At 36.2% G+C, this 26,693-nt stretch overlaps 1 protein-coding gene across 4 annotated transcripts in view; it reads left to right on the forward strand.

Annotated features, from left to right (window-relative positions):
* The window catches only part of LOC150087322 (laminin subunit gamma-1-like), a 327,255-nt gene that overhangs the window by 74,746 nt on the left and 225,816 nt on the right, over nt 1–26,693 (forward strand). For all 4 annotated transcript variants that reach the window (XM_090371124.1, XM_090371125.1, XM_090371126.1 and 1 more), the window contains 2 exons: nt 1,028–1,213; nt 18,497–18,614. In XM_090371124.1, coding sequence (XP_090227250.1) covers nt 1,028–1,213; nt 18,497–18,614 — 304 coding nt within the window. The remainder of the gene's footprint in view (nt 1–1,027; nt 1,214–18,496; nt 18,615–26,693) is intronic.

The following is a 26,693-nucleotide window of genomic DNA, read 5'->3' on the forward strand; positions in this document are numbered from 1 at the left end:
AAATACTACTGATTTAAAGCAGTTTACAAGTTACGGGGGGGAATGGCTCACAGTGACACAGTCAGAAAAGACCCAGTTCTGGAAAGTTTGGTTAAATATCTTTGAAAATAGTTGAATGAAGTGAACACTTTAATAAATAAATACATTTTCCTCATGAAGTATATTTAAGTTCAGTTTTCTACTGAAGTATCCAGAAAGCATAGATCAGGTGGCAGACAGTGGCTGCTTTTGCCTTTTGCATTTAGTAATTCTAAATTAAACAAAGCAAGAATGTTCTGTCCAAGTCTTGTGACTTGGACGTTTCATCTTTTTGAGTAGAATAAAGTGCCTTTCATTAAAGCCAGCCATCATGAATGACAAGTCCTCACAGATAACCGAATTGTTATAATCACCATCCTCCTATACAGGTTGAAAAGGCTTAAATTTGAATCACTTCAATGATGCAAGGAATTTTTATGGACTTTTTCCACAATGTGGCTGAGGTTGTAGTTGTTGTTATTGTAGAGTTTTAGGCGCATCAGCACCTTAGGCTATAATGTGCCACATATAATATGTCTGTAAATTGCACGTGTTCTGTGGTTGTTTGCTGGAAGAAAAATCCGAGTTTCCAGGAGAAAAATCCATGCTATCCTTGACTGACACTAACTCAGCCACACTGAAAAAAGACCCATAGAAATGCCTCTTATCATTGACAGGATTCGAATGCAAGCCTTTCCCACCTGGTGTGAGTGGGACGATGTAATACGAACTATGTTGCATACTATAGAGGCTGAGGTAGTTGGTCTCATGTCAGGGTTGCATGGTTTTTTCCTCCCTGAAACTCATGTTTTTTGTCCAGCAAACAGTTGAATACAGGCAATTAACAAACAATATACTGTCGCCTCATAGCCTTGGTTGCTTTGATTCTTCACACCTAGTGACACACACACACACACACACACACACACACACACACACACACACTGAAAAAAGTAATTAATGAAAGTCTTATGGTTATTTGTAATGCCTGTTTTCTTCTTTATTTCAGCTTGCAACTGCAATGGTAAATCCAGTAGGTGCTATTTTGACCGTGAATTGTATGAAAAAACAGGTCATGGTGGTCACTGCATTGACTGTACCGACAACACAGAAGGCCCACATTGTGAGAGATGTAAAGCTTTCCATTACCGAGGGAAGGACAATGAGTGCATTGCATGTCACTGTAGCCACATAGGTAAGTCTATAAACAATTAGAGCAACCATTTATTATATATATAGGGTTGCATTGATACATGAGGTAATAATTTTGGTACATGAGGTGAACTTCCCATGTGATTTTTTTTATAAAGTTTGCTTGCACATTTTAGTGACTCTAAAGAGAATGAAAAGCTAAGTTTGCAGATGTATAGGAAGTGACAGATTCGAGCCAATACATAAACTATGCATTCAATCATGCTCAAAAAATTAAAACAGATATTACAATGCTTTAATGGGTACTATGATGTGGTTACAAAGGAACTAGATGCAAAAAATAATTTTGATATCATATTCTTGGATTTCAGGAAAGCTTTTGACACTGTTGCACATGAAAGATTACTATACAAATTGGAGCAGTATGGTATTAAGGGTAAGTTGCTACAATCGATAAAAGGGTGGTTGAGTGGGAGAAGACAGAGTGGTAATTAATGGATGCTATTCTTTGTGGACTAATGTTATTAGTGGAGTCCCACAGGGTTCGGCATTGTTATTGTTATTTTGATTTTTAGGAGCATTAGCAACTAAGACCATATTGCTCCGGGAATATGTGGTGGTCATTCCCTGACCTTTCCGCATCCTTGTATTTGGTGGTGACGGGCTCGAACCCCGGTCTAATCAAGAAGCGTGTGTTACGCACTGCTGCTCCTTCCCAACTGGCTACGGAGGCAGGTTCGGCATTGGGCCCACTGTTGTTTTGTATATTTATCAATGATATTGATGAAGGTATGTCAGGCTTAGTGTTGAAGTTTGCAGATGATACAAAGGTTGGTAGGGTTGTTAATGACGGCAATGGCAGTGTGCTACTGCAACAAGATCTAGAAAATTTGGATAGATGGGCTAAGAAGTGGCAACTGAAGTTTAACATTGACAAATGCAAAGTACTGCATATGGGTAGAAGTAACCCCAGAGGAACCTACCAACTGTGTGGTACTACACTTAGTGGCGTAGAAAATGAAAAAGACCTGGGAGTGATTGTGCAGTCAGATATGAAGTTTTCTGAGCAATGCAGACAGGCTGCCAGAACAGGTCATGGGGTATTGTCAATGATATACAGGAATTTTGCTAGTAGGGAAAAGGAGGTGATTATCCCTTTGTATAAGGCAATAGTCAGGCCACGCCTTGAGTACTGCATACGAAGGGGCCCTCTTACCAAGAAAGGCTTAAGTTCTGCAAACAGTGGCTGGAGACTAGGCACCTGCGAGGTGATCTGATTGAGGTGTATAAGGCCTTGAATGGGTTGAGCACATTGAATTTTGAAGGGAATCTTTTGCTTGCTCAGATTACGAACCTGAGGGGGAATAAATTCAAATTGAGGAAAGATAGTTGTAGAATAGATGTGCAGAAATTTGCCTTTAGCCAGTTGGTGGTTAATTGCTGGAACAAACTTCCATCTATCACTGTGGAAGTTGATAGCTTAAATAAATTCAAGGCAGAACTGGACAAATTTTTAGAGGGAATGAAATTGTTTTTTGATGTTAAAAATGGTCTTACTGGCATTATTTGGAAAAAAGCGTTATGTCACTTAGAAACTGTCACGAAACCCAATGCACATGCGTTGCACTTGTTGCGGCAGTGATGCAACAAGTACAACACGTGTACCCAAGAAAACTCAATGGTACGCAACAAGTTGCAGTGACACAACAAGTACAATTGAGCAGTGACACATTGTTATACTGTTATATCGGCATAATGATTACTACGCGAGCGACTGTGCCAAAATCCACAGCCCAGCATTCGAAGGAATATCATGAAAGAAAGAAAGGGAAGTTGGACAGAAATGTGAATCCAGATGAAATTCAAAAAGAGTATTTTGTTATGCCTTGGAGTTCACAAACTGCACCCAAAAAAAACTCAAGCTGAAATAATGAAGGAATATCATGAACAGAAGAAAAGGAAATTAGAAATTCAAACAATTCCAAATCATAATGAAATTCAATCACAGAGTTCTACTATGCCTGATATTTATCAGGAATCTAAAACTCCAGCAGAATGAATGAAGGAATACTGTGTATGAAAAAATGCGAAATTAGAAATGGCTAATAATGAGATTCCTGATTACATCCCTATAGTGTCTACACGAGCTGACAGTGAGTTTGAAAAACTAGTGTACAAAAACCCATTTGGATTTAGTTGTAATGTTTGTGATCGTTTATGGTTTCAATTAGATTTGAAACCATTTCCAACAACTTCATATGAATTACTTCAAAATGAATTTCCTTTACAAGAAGTGAGTACTTTCATGATGTGTAATACATGTCATACTTCATTAAAAGAGGGACAAATACCAACTATGGCCACGTCAAATGGATTTATATATCCGACTCATTTGCCTCCACTGGATGTTGTAACTGAGCATTTGATATCACCATCATTACCCTTTATGCAAATTTATCATTTACCTATGAACACAGACAATATGGGATCATTGGACAAGTAATAAATGTACCAGTTAACAGAAATACGATGGTTCATATAAAACGGCATTAATTATGCCGTTTTATATGAACCGTTTTATATGCCGTTTTATAATGGCATATAAAACGGCATTAATTATGCCGTTTTATATGCCATTATAAAACGAAGACTCATACATAAATACATCATACTCATAAATACTCATACATCATATCTACATGGATGTGTGCAGAAAAAAATAGTGAAAATATAGTTATGGTATTTGATAAATTCACCTTTGTATAAATTCTACGGCATGAAAGTGAGTGACGATTTCTTGGAGACAAATGATGATAGTGAACAGAAACATTCAGATGAAATTGTGGAACCTGTCAACAATGATGATGAACTATTGTTAATTCAACAACAAACGTTATTATTGTCTGAAGATAAATATTTATGTATAGCACCAGGTCAGAAATCATTTCCAACAAGTTTCATATTTGATATACATGCAGAAGAACTTTCTTTTCCAGCTATATATTTGGGACATGCACAAAAAAATTTAAAAATGGATTGAAAATTACTCCCTTTATGATGGCATCAAGTGAAATTTGTAGATCTGATTGTCGTTGAGTTACTCCCCAACATTGCTATATATGGCAATGAAAATTATGTGAATACGTACCGCAGAAAATTTGCAAATTGCATTTAAATCAGTAGGAATAACAGCTAACATTACTTGTTCTATATTGGAATAGAAAGAATTTATAAACAGGTCATTAGAGATTTCTCCAAAATTATGGCATTCACTACAATTTCATGAATTAGTACAAGTTGTTTGACAGTCTGATAGTACATTTTCAAATCATTCTTACAAAAATAGGCAATGGAGAAGCATTTTACCAGATGAACATAAAATTATAGAACCGAGATTTGTTACCAAAGAAGATGCTACTAATTTATGTCCGCAAGGGATTTGAAATAAAATTCATAAAATGTCAGTGACTGAAACTGTAGGACTTCCATACATTCTACCATTATTGAAAGGAAAACCGTACATGTTTACTACAAATATAGATGTGGTCGATGGATACGGTGCAATCGGTACTTTAGTATATTTCGAATTTGAGAATGACAAAACAGTTAGAGTATGGGTGAAATTTCCTGAGTCAAAAATAGGACATAACCTTCAATCTCATTATAAACAATATGTGAAAGATAAACATTTACCTAGACAATCCGTACCTATTATAAAACGATCAACTACGATTCCATTCAAGAACAATAGGAAATTAACATGTAGATGCACACAATTTCCTTTAGTATGTGCTTGTGCTTTGACTATACATAAATCTCAAGCAGGGACCTTCGACAAAGTTGTATATTATTATGAGAAAGAACATAAAGGGCAACTTGTATATGTGGCGTTATCTCGAGTGACCTCATTGCAAGGTTTATATATTACAAATCCCCACGACGATTTCACATTTCACCACGGCAAAGCTACTAGTAATATAGAACTTTGTGCTGAACTAGATCGCTTGAAAAATAATAAGCTACTGTCTCTACAGGATGAACTGCAAGATTTCATAAAAAGTGGTATATCTATATCGTCAATAAACGTACAAAGTTTATGGGCCCATGTTCGAGATACCGAAACGGACGCAATCTTACAGCAATCGCAAATATTGATATTAAGTGAACCGTGGTTGGATGTTGGGTAATCATTCCAATGTATGACCCAATTTAAAAGGTCAGATGCTCGTAGTGGTGGTGTAGCGATATATTAATGTGAAGGTTCAACTATCATCAATACACCACATATCTTTGCACAACATAATAGCAGCAATACGACAGTGGTATCAGATGAAATGGAGACATTTGTGGATCTTTGTGCAAATTCAATAGTGAATCTATTTTCATTGTTGCCATATACATCACTCCAGGGATGTCGTTAGATATAATTCAAAAATTGATAAACAAGAATTTGATGCCGTATTCCATTGAAGGTGCAAAATTATTGGAAGAGCCACTGGATCATATATCTATAGTTCTCGCTGGTGATTTCAATCTAGAATTAAATTCTGAGGTTGGAAAGAAGTTTTGTAAATTTATGAAAGATGTCTTCAATTTAGATATTAAATCAAATACTTTAGTAAATATTACACGTAATGGAATGACAATTGATGGAGTATTTACTCTGGAATTGAAATCATTTGAGTGTCAGAATTATATATCTTATTTCAGTTACCATAGACCAATAATTTTGGTGTTATTATAATATATTTTACACGAATTATTTCATTGTACACTAGCACAATGAAAAATTTCATTCATTGTATTTCATTGAACTGAAATTATTTTTTCAATAAAAATAATGCAGAAATACTCTTTTTATTTATTTTACTGTATCAGTTTCATAATGAGTTCCTGTGGTAAACATGTTTTTAACAGTTGCCACTGTGACATTATCAGTGACACTATCAGTCTCAGGGTAGAGTGGCAGCATCTCATTATGTACCTGGTACATAATTTTTTTTCTCCCCTTGGCTGATGCTACATAAGCTCATACACATGTTTTCTTTCATCACATGCCTCTACTACTACTACCTGTTTGAAAAACTGTAATAACGAAAAAAAAAAATCAACAATGAAGTCAGAAAAGGAATTATTATTAAATAATGGGTACTCAAGGCGTTTAAGTAATCAACAAAAACATAGAAAAAATATATGAGCAACACAAGCAGTAAATGAACATGGCATGTGATTCCATACTCAAAAACGCATTGACAAAAAAAAAATAAGAAGAAAAAAAAGAATCTGTAAAACAATACAGTCTCTTCAGTTAATCTTCAAGCCGATTAATAAGATGGGGAGTTTGTTCAAAGATCTGACACAGGTTATAATAGAAGACATGTAATATACAAAAATAAATGTAAATGTGGTAAGCTATACACAGATGAGACTGGAAAAGCCCCAAATGAAGTCAGCAGTTAGTTAGAGAAAGGCAAATTTGTAATATTTGTTTTTGCTCATCATTCATGTGAATAAGAACCTTGGGATGCTCATTTATTTAAAGCTGAAATTATTTATCATGATGTATGAGGTACTGACATAGTTTATTTCTTGACTACTGATCGGGTTGCAAACATAAGCTATTTAATCATTGGTTTTTGGAGCGAAAGGATGGTCAGAGCAAGAATCGTCTTTGACAGACAATGGGTTCCCCTGCTATAGACTTTGCAAATTACTGAAAGGTGTTTGAATGGAACGTGGCATCTCAGACAACTGATTTTAGCATTTTGTGGGTCTCTCTTACACTTTTATGTAATTTGAAACAAACTTTGATGCAAATTGCTACTCATTGGAATCATTCATTTTATAATGTGACAAAACATAAAACCTGATTCAGACAGACTGCAAAAATGGGTGATTTGTGCTTTAACATATCTGGAGAAGTCACTGAACAAGTCTCAAATTGCAATTTCATGTTACAATGTAAGAGTTTGTGATCTTTTTGATTACAAAGTCTTTGTTTAAAAACTTTGTAGATATATATCAGTAACACTATATAACAAATTTACATAAGGTGCAGTTTATCTGCATCGTTTCCTTATGAATTTGAGTATTCTGAATCCAACTATGATCTTAGTTTGTGCACACATCAGCAGTAAATATGAAATAATATTATATCAGATTTATTAACAACATTTATCTTCTGTGCAAAGTAAAGTATGAATCAATTTCTCATTAAAAAGTAGAAACCCTCCTCAGGTTAATCAAACAAATATTCCTTAAAATGTACATTTGAATGTCTTTGTCTTTTGTGATCACTGTGATCATCCCAAACCAATAATCAGACATCATTGCCCATCTTTTTAGCTTCTTCTTCTCACCTTCTCTGGTACCTTTTTCCCATTGATTGTACACTACTCTACCATTAATATCCGGACACCCACTGTTGATAGTTGGTCACATCTGATCCAAGCACCACATGTCAGACAACTATGAATATGCTCATAGGCCTTCAAGAAGAGAGTAGTACGATTGTGAATGCAAGATACCATGATTGTCAGAGTTAACAGACTTCCAGCATAATGATAATTGGGTGCTACATAAGCAATTGGTCTGTACGTGACATTTCATTGAAGATTCCTGGTTGATGGTTATGATGTGATCTGCAAATAGAAGTGGACTGGTGCTGAGACTGTCATAAAATGATCTGAAAACCTCTGAAGCTGATGGAATGACAGGAGAGAGCCCTACAAAGAATTGTTCGCTTGGAATCAGGTCAGTTTTGCAGCACATGCATGTACCTTCAATGAGACAATTGGGACACTTGTCAATACCTGCACAGTGTGCAGGGCACAGCATAATATGGGTTACTATGGTCATGCAGCCATCCATATTCCACTAATCACTCCGAATAATGCCAGATGCTGTCTAGCTTGTCGTACAAATTCACATTCTTGAACCTTGGACCAATAGAAAGTTATGCTTTGGATTGATGAGCCATGGTACGTGGTCTGCCAGTCTGATGGTTGTGCTTCGGTGTAGTGAATTCCTATAGAGTGCTATCTGTCAGAGTTTATTGTCCCAACAATAAAGTTTGGCAGAGATAGTGGGATGGTCTGGGACAGTTTTTTTGTGGTGTGGCCTGGGACCAGTAGTTGGATTGAACACTGAATAAATGTTGATTTCTATCTAGACATCCTGGACAATAATATGTTACCCATGTTGTGGCAGCACATTGGGAAAGGCCCATATGTGTATCACCAGGACAATGCTCTATGTCATACTAATCACATTGCGACAGACTGGTTTGAGAACATGTGCATTGAAAAGTTGTTCTGGCCAGCCCAGAGTCCTGACCTCAATGTGTGTGAGAAACGACTGCCCAAAAAACAGAGCCAAACTGGTTGTCTGTTCGAAAGCCAAATGGCAGAAAATATCAGAGGACATTTATTTTTAAAAAAAAAGAAAAAAAGAGACTGGTGGAGAGTAGTGTATGGAGACTAAAGGCTGTCATAAAGGCTAAAGGTTTTAGCACACATTATTAGTTTTCTTTTAAATAATAAATTTCATTTGTAGATATGCAAGTGCCTGCCCGCATATTAATGCTAGGACAGTGTATGTTCTGTTGGAATCTCTACCCATGGTCTTTGCCATCATCACCTAGAAAAAATTAAAAAAAATTATCTGAAAAAATTCAGGTGCAAACGCAGTACAAACAGATTGTATATGCTTGATGGAATCACTTTGAAGATCCAGTGCTTTAACAAATTGTTTGACTGGTTCCAGCTTGAAATTGAGTAGTGGAAGCAAGACTGGTTCTTTGAATGAAAGGATTTTGGCCTACATCGTGTCCATCAGACTGTAAATCCCATAAATCAATTCCCATATCCATTCTCTTCTCCTTAGCTGATCTACTTCCCTGCTATCCTTGAGGCAGAGAAAGCAAGGGAACTTAGTAAAACCACCTTGGAAACCCACAAGGAACCTCAGAAACTTGAAGTCCTCACACAGAAATCCCATTTATACTGGTCATACTTAAATCTCATTTAACTGATGCTTCACATTTCCGTTAAGCATTGTGAAAGAACACAGCTTTTTAACTTTTACTGAACTGTCTATGAAATGACTCCACTCTTTTGGATTGACTGATACTAGTTCCTTTATAAAGACCAATCAAATCAAAACAGTAGTCCAAAGATTCTTCAAAAAAAAAGAGATTGACAGAAAAAAAATATATATATATATACATATAAGATATACAGGGTTGTTAAAATTAAAGTATCCCTATGTAGAGGGCTCTGGAGCAAGTTCTAAGACTGAAGAGAAATTTGGACAACAGATACAATAAAGAATGCACTCGCCATTTATTGGGAAAAAAAAATTAGTTACAAAATTTGTCACTGTATGGCATGTAACTATCTTAGCTACAATTATGTAAATAATGTAAGTTATTGTCACAGTGCCGCTACTTAGCTCTACTGTACTGTACAAAAGCAAAGCAGTCTTTTCAAAATCATACTGTAGATGTTTTCCTGCACTACAGCAGCAGTGCCAACGACGTTGTAGGAAAAGGTGCTATTAGTGATGCTGTACTATCAGAACAGCAACGATGCAGCTGCAGCTATCAGACAATTCTGGCATCAGAAGCGTATAAGGCATGGACCTATGACTGTTTGTGCTGTAAGCAAAATGATTGCGAAATTTGAAGTGACAGGACATCTTGGTGTTCAACCAGGTAAAGGTTGAAAATGAATGGACTCCTCTCGTGTTGAAGATGTGGCTATGGCTGTCGTAGATTTATCAAGTTAATCTCCATGTGGCAGTGCAAGTGTGCCAGCTGTTTCTTGTGAAGTGGACATGCCGTATTCCACTGTAAGGCTAGTAATGCGTCAGGTGTTGCAGTACTATCCTTACAAGATGCACATGCTACAGCAGCTAAAGCATGGTGATGCAGATATTCATTTCACATACGCACTTCAGTTTCTGGCACGAATGACAATGGATATCACTTGGCCATGGAACATCCATTGAAGCCCACTTCTGCTTAAATGGACAAGTGAATATGCACAACTGTCACATTTGGACAACAGAAAACCCTCGAGTTATCCAAGAGGTCCCATTGCATTCTCCAAAAGTGACAGTGTGGTGTGGATTTACAGCTACATTCACGATTGGGTCATATTTTTTCAAACAGGTACACCGACTGGACACCGCACCTGTTCCGTCACTAGACAGCGATATTATGAAATGTTGGCAAATTTTGCAATATCAGAGCTGCAACAACGTGGGTGCCTGCCTTCAGGATACCACATTCATGCAAGATGGTGTGCCACCCCACATCCACCGTTGTGTCCAAAGATTGCTAAGGCAACACTTTACAGATGAACGGGTCATCAGCCATTGTTTCCAGACATCTTGGCCACTCCGATCACCGGACCTCACCCCATGTGACTTCTGGTTGTGGAGTTTTTTGAAGAACCAGGTGTTATCAGGAAGGATGTCAAACTCTGGCAGATCTGAAGGACAGCATTAGACGTCATGTGCTGGCTATTCCAGTTGACATGTTACATTCTGCTGTAGAAAATGCTGTTCTTTGAATGGAAACTGTTGTTGACCAAAATGGAGGACACATTGAACAATTGTAGCACTGTTCAAGTTATTTGTGTTGCCACAGCACCATATAGTGACAAATTTTGTAACTAATTTTTTTTCCAATAAATGGTGAGCACATTCTTTATTGTACCTGTTGTCCAAATTTTTCTTCAGTATCAGCCTTGGAACTCTCTCCAGAGCCCTCTACATAGGGATACTTTAATTTTAACAAGCCTGTACTATATTTCTGGGTTATAACGCCAGAAGAAGAAGAAGATATATATATAAAATAAAACTTGTTTACGAATACTTTCGGCTCTTATATATATATATACACACTCGTGACCACTACCTAATAGCACACTGGACTGCCTTTCACTGTGATAACTGCTTGCATTCTTCATGGCATCAAATTCATGAGACTGCAGAAAGTGTTCTCTGGTATTCTGGACCAGCGGGAGAGAAAGCTGTCCCATAGTTCAGCAATGGAGCGGAGATGGGAGAAACCCTCAGTGTCGTCAGACAACTAACACAGTTCAGCAATGGAGTGAGGCAGTGGCATAGACTGGTGAATGTCTCATTCCACTGCATCCCACAAATATTTATTGGGATTGATGTGGGGGAAAAATGTGGTAGCCAGTGGAGCACGTGAAATGCTTGGACATGATCTTCAACTCATTCCTGCACAATGCAGGATTTGTAACTTGGGGCATTGTAATTTTTAAAGAGTGCAGTGCCATCAGGATCATAGTCACCATATAGTTTGCTAGATGAAAACTAATTTTTCATCCAGCAAACTGACCAAAAAGTACATGCGATTACAAATATGATAATGCTGGTACAACAATCACAGTGTGGATTTTTTAAGGGATGATATTACTTGACCAATTTGATTTGGAGCTATGATGCAGTAACAAAGAAACTGGATGCAAAAAATAATTTTGATATCATATTTTAGATTTCAGGAAAGCTTTTGCTACTGTTGCACATGAAATACACACCATTCTTTCTTTATTCATAATAGCAAATTGCAATGAATATAGTAATATTTACTAAGTAAATAAATGCACAAGGCATAATACATTATGAATTGGGAATTTACTATAGAACATTCAGTGAAATATGTACCATTCTTTGTTCATAACAGCAAATTGCAATGAATGGCATCGATTTAATTGTATCTCATATTGTGACTCCCTTCTCCATTGGAAAAGCATTACTTATTCGAGGTAGTGCAATACATGGTAACTCGTTAGGAAGGGAGTCACAATATGAGATACTATTAAATCAATGCCATTCACTGCAATTTGCTATTATGAATAAAGAATGGTATGTATTTCACCAAATGTTCTATAGTAAATTCCCAATTCATAATGTATTATGCCTCGTGCATTTATTTACTTAGTAAATAAAAAATTGCTACACAAATTGGGGCAGTGGGCATTAAAGGCAAGTTACTGCTATGGATAAAAGGATGGTTGGGTGGCTGAAGACAGAGAGTGGTTATCAGAGGACACTGTGTTTTATGGACTAATGATATTAGTGGAGTTCTTCATGATTTGATGCTGGTTCAACCTTAATATTTTCAGTATTTATTAATAATGTTGATGAAAGTATATCAGGCTTAATGTCTAAGTTTGCAGATGATACAAAGGTAGGCTGGCAGGGTGGTTACTGATAGAAATCAGGGTATACTACTGCAACAAGATCTAGAAAAATTAGGCAGGTGGGCTGAGAAATGCCAGTTGAAGTTTAACATTGACAAGTGTGCAAGGTGCTGCATATGGGTAACACTAATCCCAGATTAACATACCAACTGTGTGGTACTAAACTCAGCGTAGTGGAAAGTTAAAAAGACCTAGGGATAATTGTGCAGTCAAATATGAAGTTCTCTGAGTGGTGCAAATAGGCTGCCAAAACAGCTCATGGGGTTTTTGTCAATGATATACAGGAATTTTGCTGGTAGGGATAAGGAAGCAGTTATCCTATTGTATAAGGCAGCATTTCCCAAACTGTGTTCCTTGAGATGTGAACAAGTGTTTCATGAGAAATAATAATTAATAATTAATAAAATAAAATAAATAAATTTTGCAAATCTGTAGCATACACCACTTTTGTATCATTATAATTTTTAACATTTTTTTTTTTTTTTTGGTTATTAATATACTGGCATAGACTAATAATCAAATAGGCCACTGAACACTTTATTTTGGCGGGCTTTGCATAGAAAAGTATGCGTAGATGAAAAAGTAGAAATGTAGTGACTTAATATGCCATTTGTATGTGATTTAGCCTGGAGTGCAGTGGTTGAGGGAGAGGGGGAAGTGAACCGATATCATAACTAAACTCACTTCCTTGTATAAATTTTTTTTGATAATTATCAGTATTTAGAAATATTATTATTAAAATATGTGAACATGGATTTGTAGTTGAAAAAAGGAACTTTAAAGTGAGAAGCAAAATACTTCCAGTAGTACAATTGTGGTCGATGAAAACGAACACAATATTGTCACACTTCAAAGTGATGAACAATCGCAGCCTTTTGTTCCCCAAAAATCTGAAGTGAAACAGGAATTAACTAATAAAAGACCAAAACGAAAGTATAATGACAGTTATTTGAATTTTGGCTTTACATGTGTTGGAAATAAAGATGATCCTGATGCACAGTGTGTCATATGTAATAAAATATTAGCAAACAGTTCTTTGGATCCCGCTAAACTTGTGTTTCCTAAGTGTTTCGTGAGTAAAAAAGTGTTCCATGACTAAAAAACGTTTGGGAACTGCTGGTATAAGGCAATGGTTTGGCTGCATCTTGAGTACTTCATACAGGTCTAGAGGCCTCATTTTAGGAAGGATGTGAATCTGCTGGAATGGATTCAGAGGTGGACAATAAGGTTGGTGAGGAGAACAAAAGGGTGCACTTCCCAAGAAAAGTTTCTGTTCTGCAAGCTGCAACATCTGGAGACTAGGTACTTGCAAGGTGATATGATTGAGGTGTTTAAGGCTTTGAATGGATTTCAAAGGATTAGCAAGCTGGTAGCATTCTTCCTCTTGTTAAGGCTACACACATGAGGGGACATAATCCAAACTGAGGAAGGATGGTTGCAGGATAGTTGTGTGGAAATTTGCCGCCATCCAGTAGGTAGTTGATTGTTAGAACAAATTTCCATCTGGTATTGTGGAAGTGGGTAGTTTCAATAAATTTAAGGAAGAACTAGACAAACTATTGGAGGGAATGAACAGTATGACGTGGGAAGTTTTTTTGGCTGTGTTGGATAAGCTTGCTTTCTTGCTTCATTTGACAGGACTGATACTAATACTAAAATTAAAACTTGATTCTGGGTGTAACAACACATTAAATAAAATAGCATTATACTTCTTCACTGGAGCATTGTATCTTACTTAGAGTAGTGGAATACCAGGGCAACTTGTGCTGAAGGTGCTTCCACAATATGAGATCAGTGCACTCAGTAGCAGACTTAGTTTTCTAAATCCGGCTTATGAAAAATGGCTTTGTCCACCACTTGCACTAATATTTTATAGCACTCATAGCACTAGCTTTTGTTGAGGGCTATATATCATGTACAAGAATTTTTATAAATATAATTATTCTATTTTATAATGCCTCAGTTAAGTCATATGCATCTACATTCACACGTGAGGAGTTATTCAGGGAGGGGAATGCCAGAGGTGAATTAAACTCTGGCAGTGAGCTAGATGATTTTGTAATAACTGAGTGAAAGTGGAGGGGAAATTGTTGAAGATAAACATAAAAAAAGGCACCCGGAGTGGATGGGATCTATCTAGTTATATTACAGGAGGCAGCAAAGGAAGTAAGCAAACCCTTAGCTATAATTATGAGAGCTTCCTAGGACTCATGGGAGGTACCCATGGACTGGAGATGTGCAAATGTGACCCCAATTCACAAAGGAGGATCAAAGGGCAACACAAATAATTATAGACCTGTTAGTCTGTTCCAAGGAAATTAATGGAGGCACTGGTTAAAGAAGTACTGCAGTATCATCTAGACAAGACTTCAGCTATAGCTCGGTTTTGTTAAGGGGAGATCTTGTCTGACCAATATGATTGGATACTATAATGTGGTCACAAAGGATGCAGGAACTGCATCCTTTGTGACCTGTATCCAGTTCCTTTGCAGAAACTGGATGCAGGGAATAAATTTGATATCATATATTTGGATCTTAGAAAGGCTTTTGATACTGTTGCACATGGAAGACTACTACACAAATTGGGGCAGTGTGGCATTGGAGGCAAATTGCTGCTATGGATAAAGGGCTGGTTGAGTGGGAGAAGACAGAGAGTGGTAATCAATGGATGCTGATCTTTGTGGATTAATGTTATTAGTGGAGTCCCTCAGGGTTTAGTGTTGGGTCCATTGATGTTTTCTGTATTTATAAATGATATTGATGATGGTATAGCAGGCTTAATGTCCAAGTTTGTAGACGATACAAAGGTTGGCAGGGTTGTTAAGGACACTAATGACAATACGCTGCTGCAACAGGATCTAGAAAAGTTGAGCAGATGGGCTGAGAGGTGGCAAATGAAGTTTAACATTGACAAATGTAAAGTACTACATATGGGAAGCAGTAACCCCAGAGTAGCGTATCAACTCTGTGGTACTACACTGACAGTGATACAGAATGAAAAGGACCTGGGGGTAATTGTGCAGGCAGATATGAAGTTTTCTGAGCGGTGTAGACGGTCTGCAAGAGTAGCTCATGGTGTCTTGTCAATGATATACAGGAATTTTTCTAGCAAGGATAAGGAGGTGATTATCCCCTTGTATAAGGCAATGATCAGGCCACACCTTGAGTACTGTATACAGGTCTGAGGCCTCATTTTAAGAAGTATGTAGAGCTGTTGGAACGAGTACAGAGAAGGGAACAAGATTAGTGAATGGAATGAAGGGTTGCTCTTACAAAGAAAGGTTTAAGTTTTGCAGATTACAGTGTTTGGAGACTAGGCACCTGCGAGGTGATCTGATTGAGGTGTATAAAGCCTTGAATGGTTTGACCATGCTCAGTGCTGATGGGATTCTCCCTCTTGCTCTGAATTATCACCTGAGAGGGCATAATTCAAATTGAAGAAAGACAGGTGTAGGATAGATGTGCATAAGTTTGCCTTTAGCCAGAGGGTAATTGATTGGTGGAACAGACTTCTATCTTTTGCTGTGGAAGTTGATAGCATAAATAAATTTAAGGCTGAGCTGGACAGTTATTTGGAATGAAAGCAGGGGTGAAATGGGAGTGGGTTGTTTTTTTTTTTTTGGGCTTATGCTGTATAAGCTTGCTTTCTTGCATCATATGCCTCTACTAATGCTAATGTCTTGAGTATTGTATTCAGGTTTGGATGACTTCTGTATCAGGAAGGATGTCTTAAGTGAAGAACTGTTTTGAGATAATTCAGAGCAAGACATTGTTATAAATGAAAAATCGTTAGTTGATGTAAATTTAGAAGACCCAGCAAAATGGACAAATTTGACAACAAATTATGGATAGTTTTATCCGAAATGGGACTTATTCAAAAGAAAAAATTAATATATTCAAGAGATACGAATGGATGTAAATTTATCGATACGTGTTATAATATAAAAATGGAAAACGGAGAGTTGGTAACACGGACATGGCTTATTTATTAAGGTAGATTTATAGTCAGTGTTTTTTATACAATTTTGGATGAATGTTTTGAACAACTGGAAATCCATAGTGAGCATTTCAGTTTCTTACATAATTTCTAAGAAATTGATAATGAAAATCTAAGAAAAAACTGTGATGATTTGGAGACTCTTTTAAAACATGGTGACATCAAAGATATAAATGGTACAGAACTCTTTGACAAGATATTTGCTTATAAAGACATTTTCAGTAAAGATAAATTAAAAATTCAAAACCCTTTTGATGTTTTTCAGTTTGTTGTCTAATAATTTATCCATTCCTAACTTAATGATTGTTTTAAGAATATTATTGACCATTCCTGTTAGTATAGCAAGCATTGGACGTTCATTTTCTAAATTAATTTAATTAAGACATATTTATGAACTAGTATTTCACAAGAGAGGCTTGTAAACCTTGTAATAGCGATTGAAAATGATGTATGTGCTGAATTAGATGTAAAGGAAATTATTTCTAATTTTGTAAATATGAAATCAAGAAAAATAAAAATTTTGTGAATAAACTTGTTTCAAATAAAATTTCATATTTATTTATTTATTTATTCTAATATTCTGTTCATGTTACACTAAAATGTGCAATGTATCTTTTTTTTTTTTTTTTTTGTAAAGGGGCACTCACAGCTATTTGGCAGATGGGCACTGAACAACCTAGCGCTGGCCCTGTGTGTAAGTGACCAACCTATAAGTTCCAGATATTGATGGAAATTGTGACTAACCCATAAGTGTTCCAGTCAGTATCTGGAAATGTTTTAGCAATATTTCATTTCGGAGGTGGGAAACTCTTTTATGGGCTGTTTTCACACGCCAGTTATTTCTGTGGTGGTGTTAGAATACTTTGGGTGAAGGATATTATAATTGCCCCACCCTTCTGAAAACTAGAATTTTTCATGCAGCAGCAAGCCAACCTAGACATATAGTATAAACATTGCTCACAGACAAAAATATGCTTTCAGAGGTTGAACAATGAATCCAATTATGAATCAAATGTAGAGGATTCCCTAACCTTCCTGCTTATCCATCCATTCATTAATGCTTGTAGTTGTTCCAGCCCAAATCACATGCAGTTGAGTATGTTCAGTCTCTTCATAATAACGAGGATTTTATTTGGTTCTAAAATAAATATTTCATGTCTGTGTACTTTTGAATATCACACATTTGTTACTAAAAATGACTTAACGTTTGGGAATGATGTAACTTATAATATTTAGGTATAGGCATATCACTGGTATCATCCCCCTCGTGTAATCTGCAAGCTATTATTTGAGAAATCTTGAATGTAATATAGATGATATCTTAATGATTTCAAATGTATTAGCATTGTGGACTTTAGAATTTTCAGTTCTGTAGGTAGTTTTCTTGTTGATTTTAAAAGTGAATTCCCAGTTGATACCTCATTTAACTCAACTCTGCTTTCCTCTTTGATAGTCCCCAGTTCTCAGGTTTTCTGCAATTTCCTGTTTGGAATAACTCCTTTTCCTGTTTCAGAAGTGTTTGTTTATGTGGAGAATTTTTCTGGTATTTTGTTTAGAAGTCATCTTTTAGGTCTTGATAAATCTACAAGTGTATAGATTACAGTATTATTATTGTAGCACCTGTATAGACCCTAAAATCGGGTCTATACAGGTGCTTCATGTGGGAAATGTTTTACACCCTGAAAGTGTAAAACATTTCCCACATGAGTAGTGTCATAGCTTAAAAGAGCCTTAGGAAGAGATCATGATTACCAGAAGAACAGATGCTACTATCCACAACACAATACAGAGTCTGGGCTGATTCTCCCTAGCCCACTCACTTGTCCAGGTGCCTGATATATGAACTTACCAATCAACCTATATTCTATGAAACAAAAAGCTGAGCTTCAATTATTCACTGTATCGCAGATAACAAATGGATTAAATAAAATTAATACTTTCTTTAGCCTATTATTTATCTTTGTTAACAATTATTAGAATAATTCTAATTTTTGATTTTTTATAAAAGCACACATTTTTTAGCTTACAGAATTTTCTGTATGTTATTTCTTAATCTATATGCATTCACATTATTTTATTCTGTCTCATTTAGGATCATTAGATCACCAGTGTCATGAAAATGGACAGTGTCCTTGCAAATTAGGAGTGGATGGACGTCAGTGTGACCATTGTGCCACCAATTACTTTGATTTTTCGGAAAGGGGATGCAGGTATCTGTGTATTCATATTATTACGAACTACTTTCTGTACACAATTATAAGAAGTTCTCATTCATTTACTGCCCAAAACTTTATCATTGAGAAATAATTATTGTTACTTTAGTGTAACAGACTACTATTAGTGGTGGAAAAATGATGCATGGAAAAAAGCATTTGCCCATCCCTTATATTAATTTAAGAAATCCTTTTTAAACTTATTCAAACTCACTCTCACAAAAGTAGATGAATTATTCTCTCGCCGAAAATAAATTTTTTCACATGCAACCGCCCTTTTCCAGTTTATGCTCCCTTATGTGTGTTGTTGTAAGAGAAAGATTAAGGATGCTGTTAGCATTTAGTGTATTTGATTCATTTAAAGCCTTAAATGCTTAAGTCAGGTCTCCTTGCAGGCCTAGTTTTCAAGTGCTGCAATTTGCAGAACTGAAGTTCTTGATGATAAGAGTGCCTCCATTTTAAGAGGGATCTACATACTTCTTAAAATGTAGGCTTCCACACCTGTAGGGAGTACTCATGATGTTGCCCTGATCATTTCCTTATAAAATGCGATAATCACCTCCTTGTCCATGCTGGAAAAATTTCTGTATATCATTGAAAGAACCCCACAAGCTGGTCCTAGCAGCATGTACTTCATGTCGGAATGCACAATTACCTCCAGGTCTTTTTCATTTTCCACTACCTAAGTGTGGTGGAAAATGAATTTGCATGTTAGTCTGGGATTACTGCTACCCATATGTATTAACATGCATTAAACTTCAGTTATCAGAAGTTTAATGCATGAAGGACATTAATCAAACTATGAAGTAGCATAGTTTGATTAATGTCCTTAATCACCACAGTCAGCTTTGTATCATTTGGAGAAGTAGACTGTTCCTAGCAACTCAATATGCTTGCATCAATATCGTTAATAAGTACAAAAACCAGCAAGGGACCTGCACTGATTCCTTTTTGATGTGATATGTAGATGCAAATATAGTTCCTTCAGCCAAATTTTAATAGGAATGTTAGAGGCCTGTTTTACAAGCTTGGTCTTCATTCACTGATTGTACCAATGAATCACGAATGCAGCTTCCATTGTGACGTAGTGATCAATTCTGTTCTTTACCTGCATTTAAGACAGTTCTTTTGGATAGAGGTTGTGTTTGTAGCAGCATTTTGCCACAAAGCAGATAGTGGTCTAATGAGTGGTAAACCTGCCATTTCTTGATCAGATCAATTCCAATTCAAACACTTTGAGGATATTTTGGAATAACAATTAAGAGCCGTTACAAGACTTTCTGGTTCAAGCAGAGAACTAGCCGCAGCTTTATGGGAAAAATGGAGCAAGATTCCAGCTTCCACATTCAAAAAACTAGTGAATGTGTCCTCCAGAGGATTGTTGATTTTATTAAACGCCATGGGATCATATTCTATATGAAAAATTTATTTTTCTAACCAGATGTTTTTTAATGTCGGAGGATAGAATACTTTGTAGGGGGATATACACAGAATTGGTTCTAAATATTTTGCCATCTGAAGTGAGACATGAATATGGAGTAGGTGCCAACATATTGATAATATCTATTTTGAACATGGTGATCTTATTTAAGTTTCTTTTTATACTCCATGGCTGGTGTCCACCAATAAGTAGTATTTATATCTTTTTTTTTTTTTTTTTTCTGGCATCATACAAATTTGATCTTGGAACATGCTTACTGCTAATCATGTTACTAACCCTAGGACTGCGCCAACACAAAAACAAATACGAACCCTACTTTATAAACTAATAAAATAGGATTTATGTTCATGTCTACAATTGAGAATTGCTAACTATTGGTCAGAGTGTGTTGGTTTTACATTGTTTGTCATGTATTACATCTGTACAAGTGTGTATTCCCAGACCAATTTGCATATTATGAGAGCTTGAAAGGGCAAAGTTGCTGCATTACATTAAAAAGAACCCTATAAAGAAATTAAAATTTGATAGTATGAACCAAAGCTCTTAATGTTCAATATGTTCTACGTTGATATCAATATTTGTAAAAGAATAAGAGAAGTTTACCTCAATATGATACGTAGAACACTTCCGTATGATACTCTCCAGAAATTAAAATGAAAACAATTAAAAAAATTGAAAATCTTACATTACAGTAAAAAAACTAAAACTCAATTGAACACAATTAAAACACAATTAAAACTCAATTTAATGCAATTAAAAATTAAGTAAAAATTAATTTAATGTAAAAATTGCAAACGATTTTTCTTCCTGAAGCCGACAACATTTTTTCACCATATGTCGTGATCACAGGAATGAAAATTACTGAACAGGGGTGTGCATGAAACTTAAATAGGGATTATTTGTCTTTGTACATGTGTGTAAAGTACCACGAATCGGAGATTAGATATGGCCACCGAACATTAACAGAATTCTCATGCAATTTAATTTTGATGGTTTCTGCAATTAATAATCTCTTATAATTACGTCGGACACTAAGTATTTTGGCCTCATTAAATAAAAAAGTATATTTTTCGTTAATGGCACGAAAGGCTAATTCTGATGCTGCTGAACGAGAAGCACGAACTGAGGCCACACATTGATTAACACGAAAAATCAGAGGAAACCGCATAGAACCTTGGTAAGACGAGTTGCAATCACCGCAAGAAATGTTGTATACCAGGTCATTTATTTGTGTTGCAAACGAGGAAAGGACTGAGTGATTGTTTGGTATAGTGTGTAATTTTATTATTGGCCTGGCCACAATTTTAAATTCAGTATCTTTAAAGAATCTGTTAAGCTGTTTGTGCCACTGTTCAACATATGGGACAGAAATAAAGTATTTTTTGATATTACTATTGTTGGTTGGTGTAGTTTTTGTATCCTATCCATAGCTTGTACAATAATTCTGTTTATTGTAGCAAGGGGATAACCCCTGTTTAAGAATCTGCTGGTTAATATTTGTATTTCTGAGTCCAAAGCAGATTCCATCGTTGAATATTTATAAGCATCGAGAAATTGATTAACGATAATCGATCTTTTGTAGGTAAACAGGTGATAGCTGTTATAGTGCAGAAGCATACCGGTGTTTGTGGGTTTATGATAGATGTTAAATCGAATTTTATTCGAGTCCCAAGTAAGCGTGAAATTTAGAAAATTTAATGACTTAGTATCTGTATTCTCCCTTTCCAATGTAAATTTGATTCTAGAATGAATATTATTAAATGAATGTAAAATGTCTTGGATAATGCTACAATCAGTAATAACTGGAATATCGTCTAAATACCTCCTATAGTATGTGATACGGGGTTTGATGCCTTTTCTATCACATACAATGGGAGCTTGCTTACTATGCATCTAGTTCTTCCATCAATAAATTGCTCTTATTATTTCCCAGTGCATCAAGCAACATATAAGATCATTTTGGATCACTGTTAGTTTGTACATCTAATCTACATTACTAATTTTTCCTGTTTCTGTCATTGAAAAACTGTTTGTATATTATTATAAAACAGTTCAAAACATTGTTTTTTTCCCCCTTTTTTCTGTTTTTTTTTTTCCTGCAGCCTCCCACTAATGTTTTTAAATTACTCCTGCTTTTAAAACTGCTAGCTTCGGGGGGATACACAGAATAAAAGGTTAACAGTGGCTGCAGGCAGAGGCAAAAGTGATTCTTGCGCTGCTTCTATTAGAATGAGTAGCAGCCTGGCAAGCAAGGCAATGGACATTTCCAGGACTGCTGGGAGTCATAGTGGAACAAATAAATACATGGGCTGTGTTACGGTAACTAAGAGTAGAAACAGGTGCATGTATACTTGCATGTACACCAATGCTAGGAGTATAGTTAATAAATTTGATGACCTTCAAGTACTAGTCAAGGTATCAAAGGCAGATATTGTTGGGATATCAGAGATGTGGTCTCACACAGACATAAGCAGTGCAGAATTGGAATTTGGGGAGTACAATTTGTACAGAAAGGATAGACAGGACAGGAAGGGAGGAGGGGTTATGCTGTTAGTTAAGAAACACATAAAATCTAAGGAAGTGCATCCAGTTGATGTTAGTGAACAATGCAATGTTGAGTCTGTTTGGTGTGACATAAGCACTGGGAAAGGAAAAATGAGAGAAGGTGTGTGTTATAGGCCTAATGAATCTGATAAGTATAATGAGCATTTGTGCAGAGAAATAGTGGGCCAGTAAATCAGAATGTCTTATATGGGGAATTTTAACTTTCCAGATATTGACTGGCACTTGTGAATTGGTTACTCATACATTTGCAAGACTTTTGTGGATTTATTAGATGACTGTTTTCTACATCAGCATATGCAGAAGGTAACTAGAGGGAGTAATACTCTTGATGTGATTATTCATGCATTAAGAATTTGTAGATAAAGAAACGACTGGGTGACAGTGATCACAACGTACTGATGTGGGAATTGCTTAAGGATGTAACTACCATCAAGGATAAAGGGAAGTGCTTTTGCTTTCGTAAAGGTGACTACAGGGGTCTCAGACACTTTCTAAATTCTCTGCAGTGGGATCAACTGATAATGTTACCAACGTTGAATTCTAAATTGACACTGCGCAACAGTGTCAAAAGCTTTCCTGAAATCCCAGTTTATGATAAAAATTATTTTTTGCATCCAGTTCCTTTGTAACCACATCATAATAACCAATCAAATTTGTCAGACAAGACTTTCCCTTAACAAAACCATGCTGTGTCTGAATTATTGCTGCAGTCTTGTCTAGATGATCCTGCAATGCATCTTTAACCAGTGACTCCATTATTTTACCCGTAACAAAAGTTAAACTAACTGGTCTGTAATTACTTGTGTCACCCTTCGATCCCCCTTTGTGAATTGGGGACACATTTGCACATCTCCAGTCCGTGGGGACCTCCCCTGATTCCAAGGATGTTCTCATAATTATGGCTAAGGGTTTGCTTTGTTGCTTTGCTGCCTCCTTTAATATATCTGGATAGATCCCATCCATCCCAGGTGCCTTTCTTATGTTTAATTTCAACAATTTCTCCTCCACTTTGTTCTCAGTTATTACAAAATCATTAAGCACCCTGTTACAATTTGATAACCTTGTGGCATTTTCAAACCTTAATAACTCCTCATGTGTAATGTAGATGCAAAATACTCATTCAGTTTGTTTGCTATCTGAGCAGGATCATCAACATTCGAACCGTCGATATCAAGTGGACCAATCAGATTCATCCCCTTCCTTTTAGAGTTTATATAAGTAAAGAAATCCTTGCTGTTTTTCTTAGCATCCTTTGCCAAAGATTTCTTGTAATCTGCCTTCGCCTGCCTAACCTCCTTTGTGACTTGATTACAGACTAGCTTATATATATCGTAGGCTTCTGTGTTAACTGATAATTTATATGCATCCCATGCATTTTTCTTCTCTGTCACGAGTCTCATTAGTTCATTTGACAACCATTTAGGCCTAAACCTTGAACAGTATTTCTTAATAGGTATGAAACGTTTAGTAGCTTCCACTATTTATTCCTTGAATGCTTCCCACTTAGAATTTTCTGTTGGTAATATCATCAGTTGGTCCCACTGTATAGAATTTAAAAACTGTCTGAGACCAGTGCTCTAGGTGTGGCCTGACTATTGCCTTATACAAGGGGATAATCACCTCCTTATCCCTGCTAGAAAAATTCCTGTATATCATTGACAAGACACTATGAGTTACTCTTGCAGGCCATCTGCACTTCTCAGAAAATTTGATATCTGTCTGCACAATTACCCCCAGGTCCTTTCTCTCTTTCTCTATCAGGGTAATGTGCGAATTTTTTTATTTATTTATTTTTTATATATTTTTTTTTGGCTGGTGCAGCATGAGCCTCAGGCTTCCTTGCACCATATGGCTAATAATAATAATAATAATAATAATAATAATAATAAATGGGTGTCAGATGAACTAATGAGGCTTGTGGCAGAGAAGAAAAATGTATGGAATGCATATAAAGTATCAGGTGATACAGAAACCTATGGCAGATGTAAACTAGTCTGTAATCAAGTCACAAAGGAGGTTAGGCAGGCGAAGGCAGATTACGAGAAATCCTTGGCAAAGGATGCAAAGAAAAACAACAAATAGTTCTTTACTTATGTACACTCTAGAAGGAAGGGGATGAATCAGATAGCTGACAAACTGAATAATTATTTTGCATCTACATTCACACATGAGGAATTCTATAAGGAAGGGGAGGACCTGTTAGTTTAACTTCTGTTCCGGGGAAAATAATGGAATCACTGGTTAAAGAAGAATTGCAGGATCATCTAGACAAAACTGCGGTAATAGTTAAGACAGCATATGTTTGTTAAAGGGAGGCCTTGCTTGACTAATTTGATTAGATACTATGATGTGGTCACAAAGGAACTGAATGCCAAAAATAATTTTGATATCATATACATGGATTTCAGGAAAGCTTTTGATACTGTTGCACATGGAAGACTGCTGTACAAATTGGAGAGGTATGGCATTAAGGATAAGTTGCTACAATGGATACAGGGATGGTTGAGTGAGAGACGAGAGAGTGGTAATCAATGGACACTGCTCTTCGTGGTCAAATGTTATTAGTGGAGTTCCCCAGGGTTCGGTGTTGGGCCCATTGTTGTTTTTTATATTTATCAATGATATTGATGAAGGTATATATATGAGGTTTAATGTCTAAGTTTGCGGATGACAGAAAGGTTTGCGGGGTTGTTAAAGACAGTATGCTACTTCAACTGGATCTAGATAAGTTGGGCAAATGGGCTGAAAAGTGGCAACTGAAGTTTAACATTGACAAATGCAAAGTACTGCATATGGGTAGCAATAACCCAAGGGAAACGTACCAACTGTGTAGTACTACACTCAGGGAAGTGGAAAGTGAAAAAGACCCTGGGGGGTAATTGTGTAGTCAAATGTGAAGTTTTCTGAGCATTGCAGACAGGCTGCCAGAGCAGGTCATGGGACCTTGTCAATGATACTCAGGAATTTTGCTAGTAGGGAAAAAGAGATGATTATCCCTTTGTATGTGGTAATGGTCAAGCCACGCCTTGTAGTGCACAGGTCTGGAGGCCTCATTTTAGAGCGAGTACAGAGAAGGGCAACAAGATTAGTGAGGGGAATGAATGGGTCCTCTTATCAAGAAAGGCTTAAGTTCTGCAAATTGCAGCATCTGGAGACTAGGCACCTGCAAGGTAATCTGATTGAGGTGTATTAAGGCCTTGAGTGGGTTGAGCAGGCTCAATTCTGGTGGGATTTTTCCACTTGATCAGATTACGAACCTGAAGGGGCATAAATTCAAATTGAGGAAAGAGAGTTGTTGAATAGATGTGTGGAAATTTGATTAGGTAGTTGATTGCTGGAACAAACTTCCATGTGTTGCTTTGGAAGTTGATAGCTTAAATAAATTTAAGGAAGAACTAGATAAAGTTTTGGAGAGAATGGATGGGTGAAATGAAAAGTTTTTTTTTTTTTCCCTTTGGCTGATACTGTATAAGCTTATTATAGAGCTATATAAAGCTTATTATATATTGCTCTATTAATGTGTAAACAAATGTAATTGTTAAGTAATAATGTGTAATAAAATTAATAGGTAATAATGTGTAATCAAAATTATTTAAATAAATCATATCACCATAATATAACAGTTTTACTGTCTTTACAGTCACTGAAGAAGTGGTACAGGAAGTACCATGAAACATGTAATGAGAATAATCTGTTAATTCTTTAAGAATTTAAATGCAGATTACACTCCACGCAGGTTTAAGTGCTCATTATTCTACCAATTTCCAGTTATTTGACTTGATTGCAGACTAGTTTGCACTTATTGCAGGTATTTTGTTCCCTGCTAATTTAAAATCCCTTGCATTTTTCTTGTCAGCCATTAGTCTCATCAGTTTATCTGACATCCATGTAAGTTTAAACTTAGAACAGTATCTCTTAGTTTGTATAAAAAGTTTAGTAGCTTTTATGATTACCTCCCTGCATGCTTTTCATTTAGTGGTGATAGATTATGGAGCAGTTTCAGCCAAAGTGTCCAGTTAAGTTTGACTGACAGTTTATTAATATAGCATGTATTTATAGAGGACTTTAAT

The sequence above is a fragment of the Mastigoproctus giganteus genome, chromosome 4, assembly GCF_048544385.1.
Source record: "Mastigoproctus giganteus isolate SK-2022 chromosome 4, ASM4854438v1, whole genome shotgun sequence".
NCBI lineage: Eukaryota > Metazoa > Arthropoda > Arachnida > Uropygi > Thelyphonidae > Mastigoproctus > Mastigoproctus giganteus.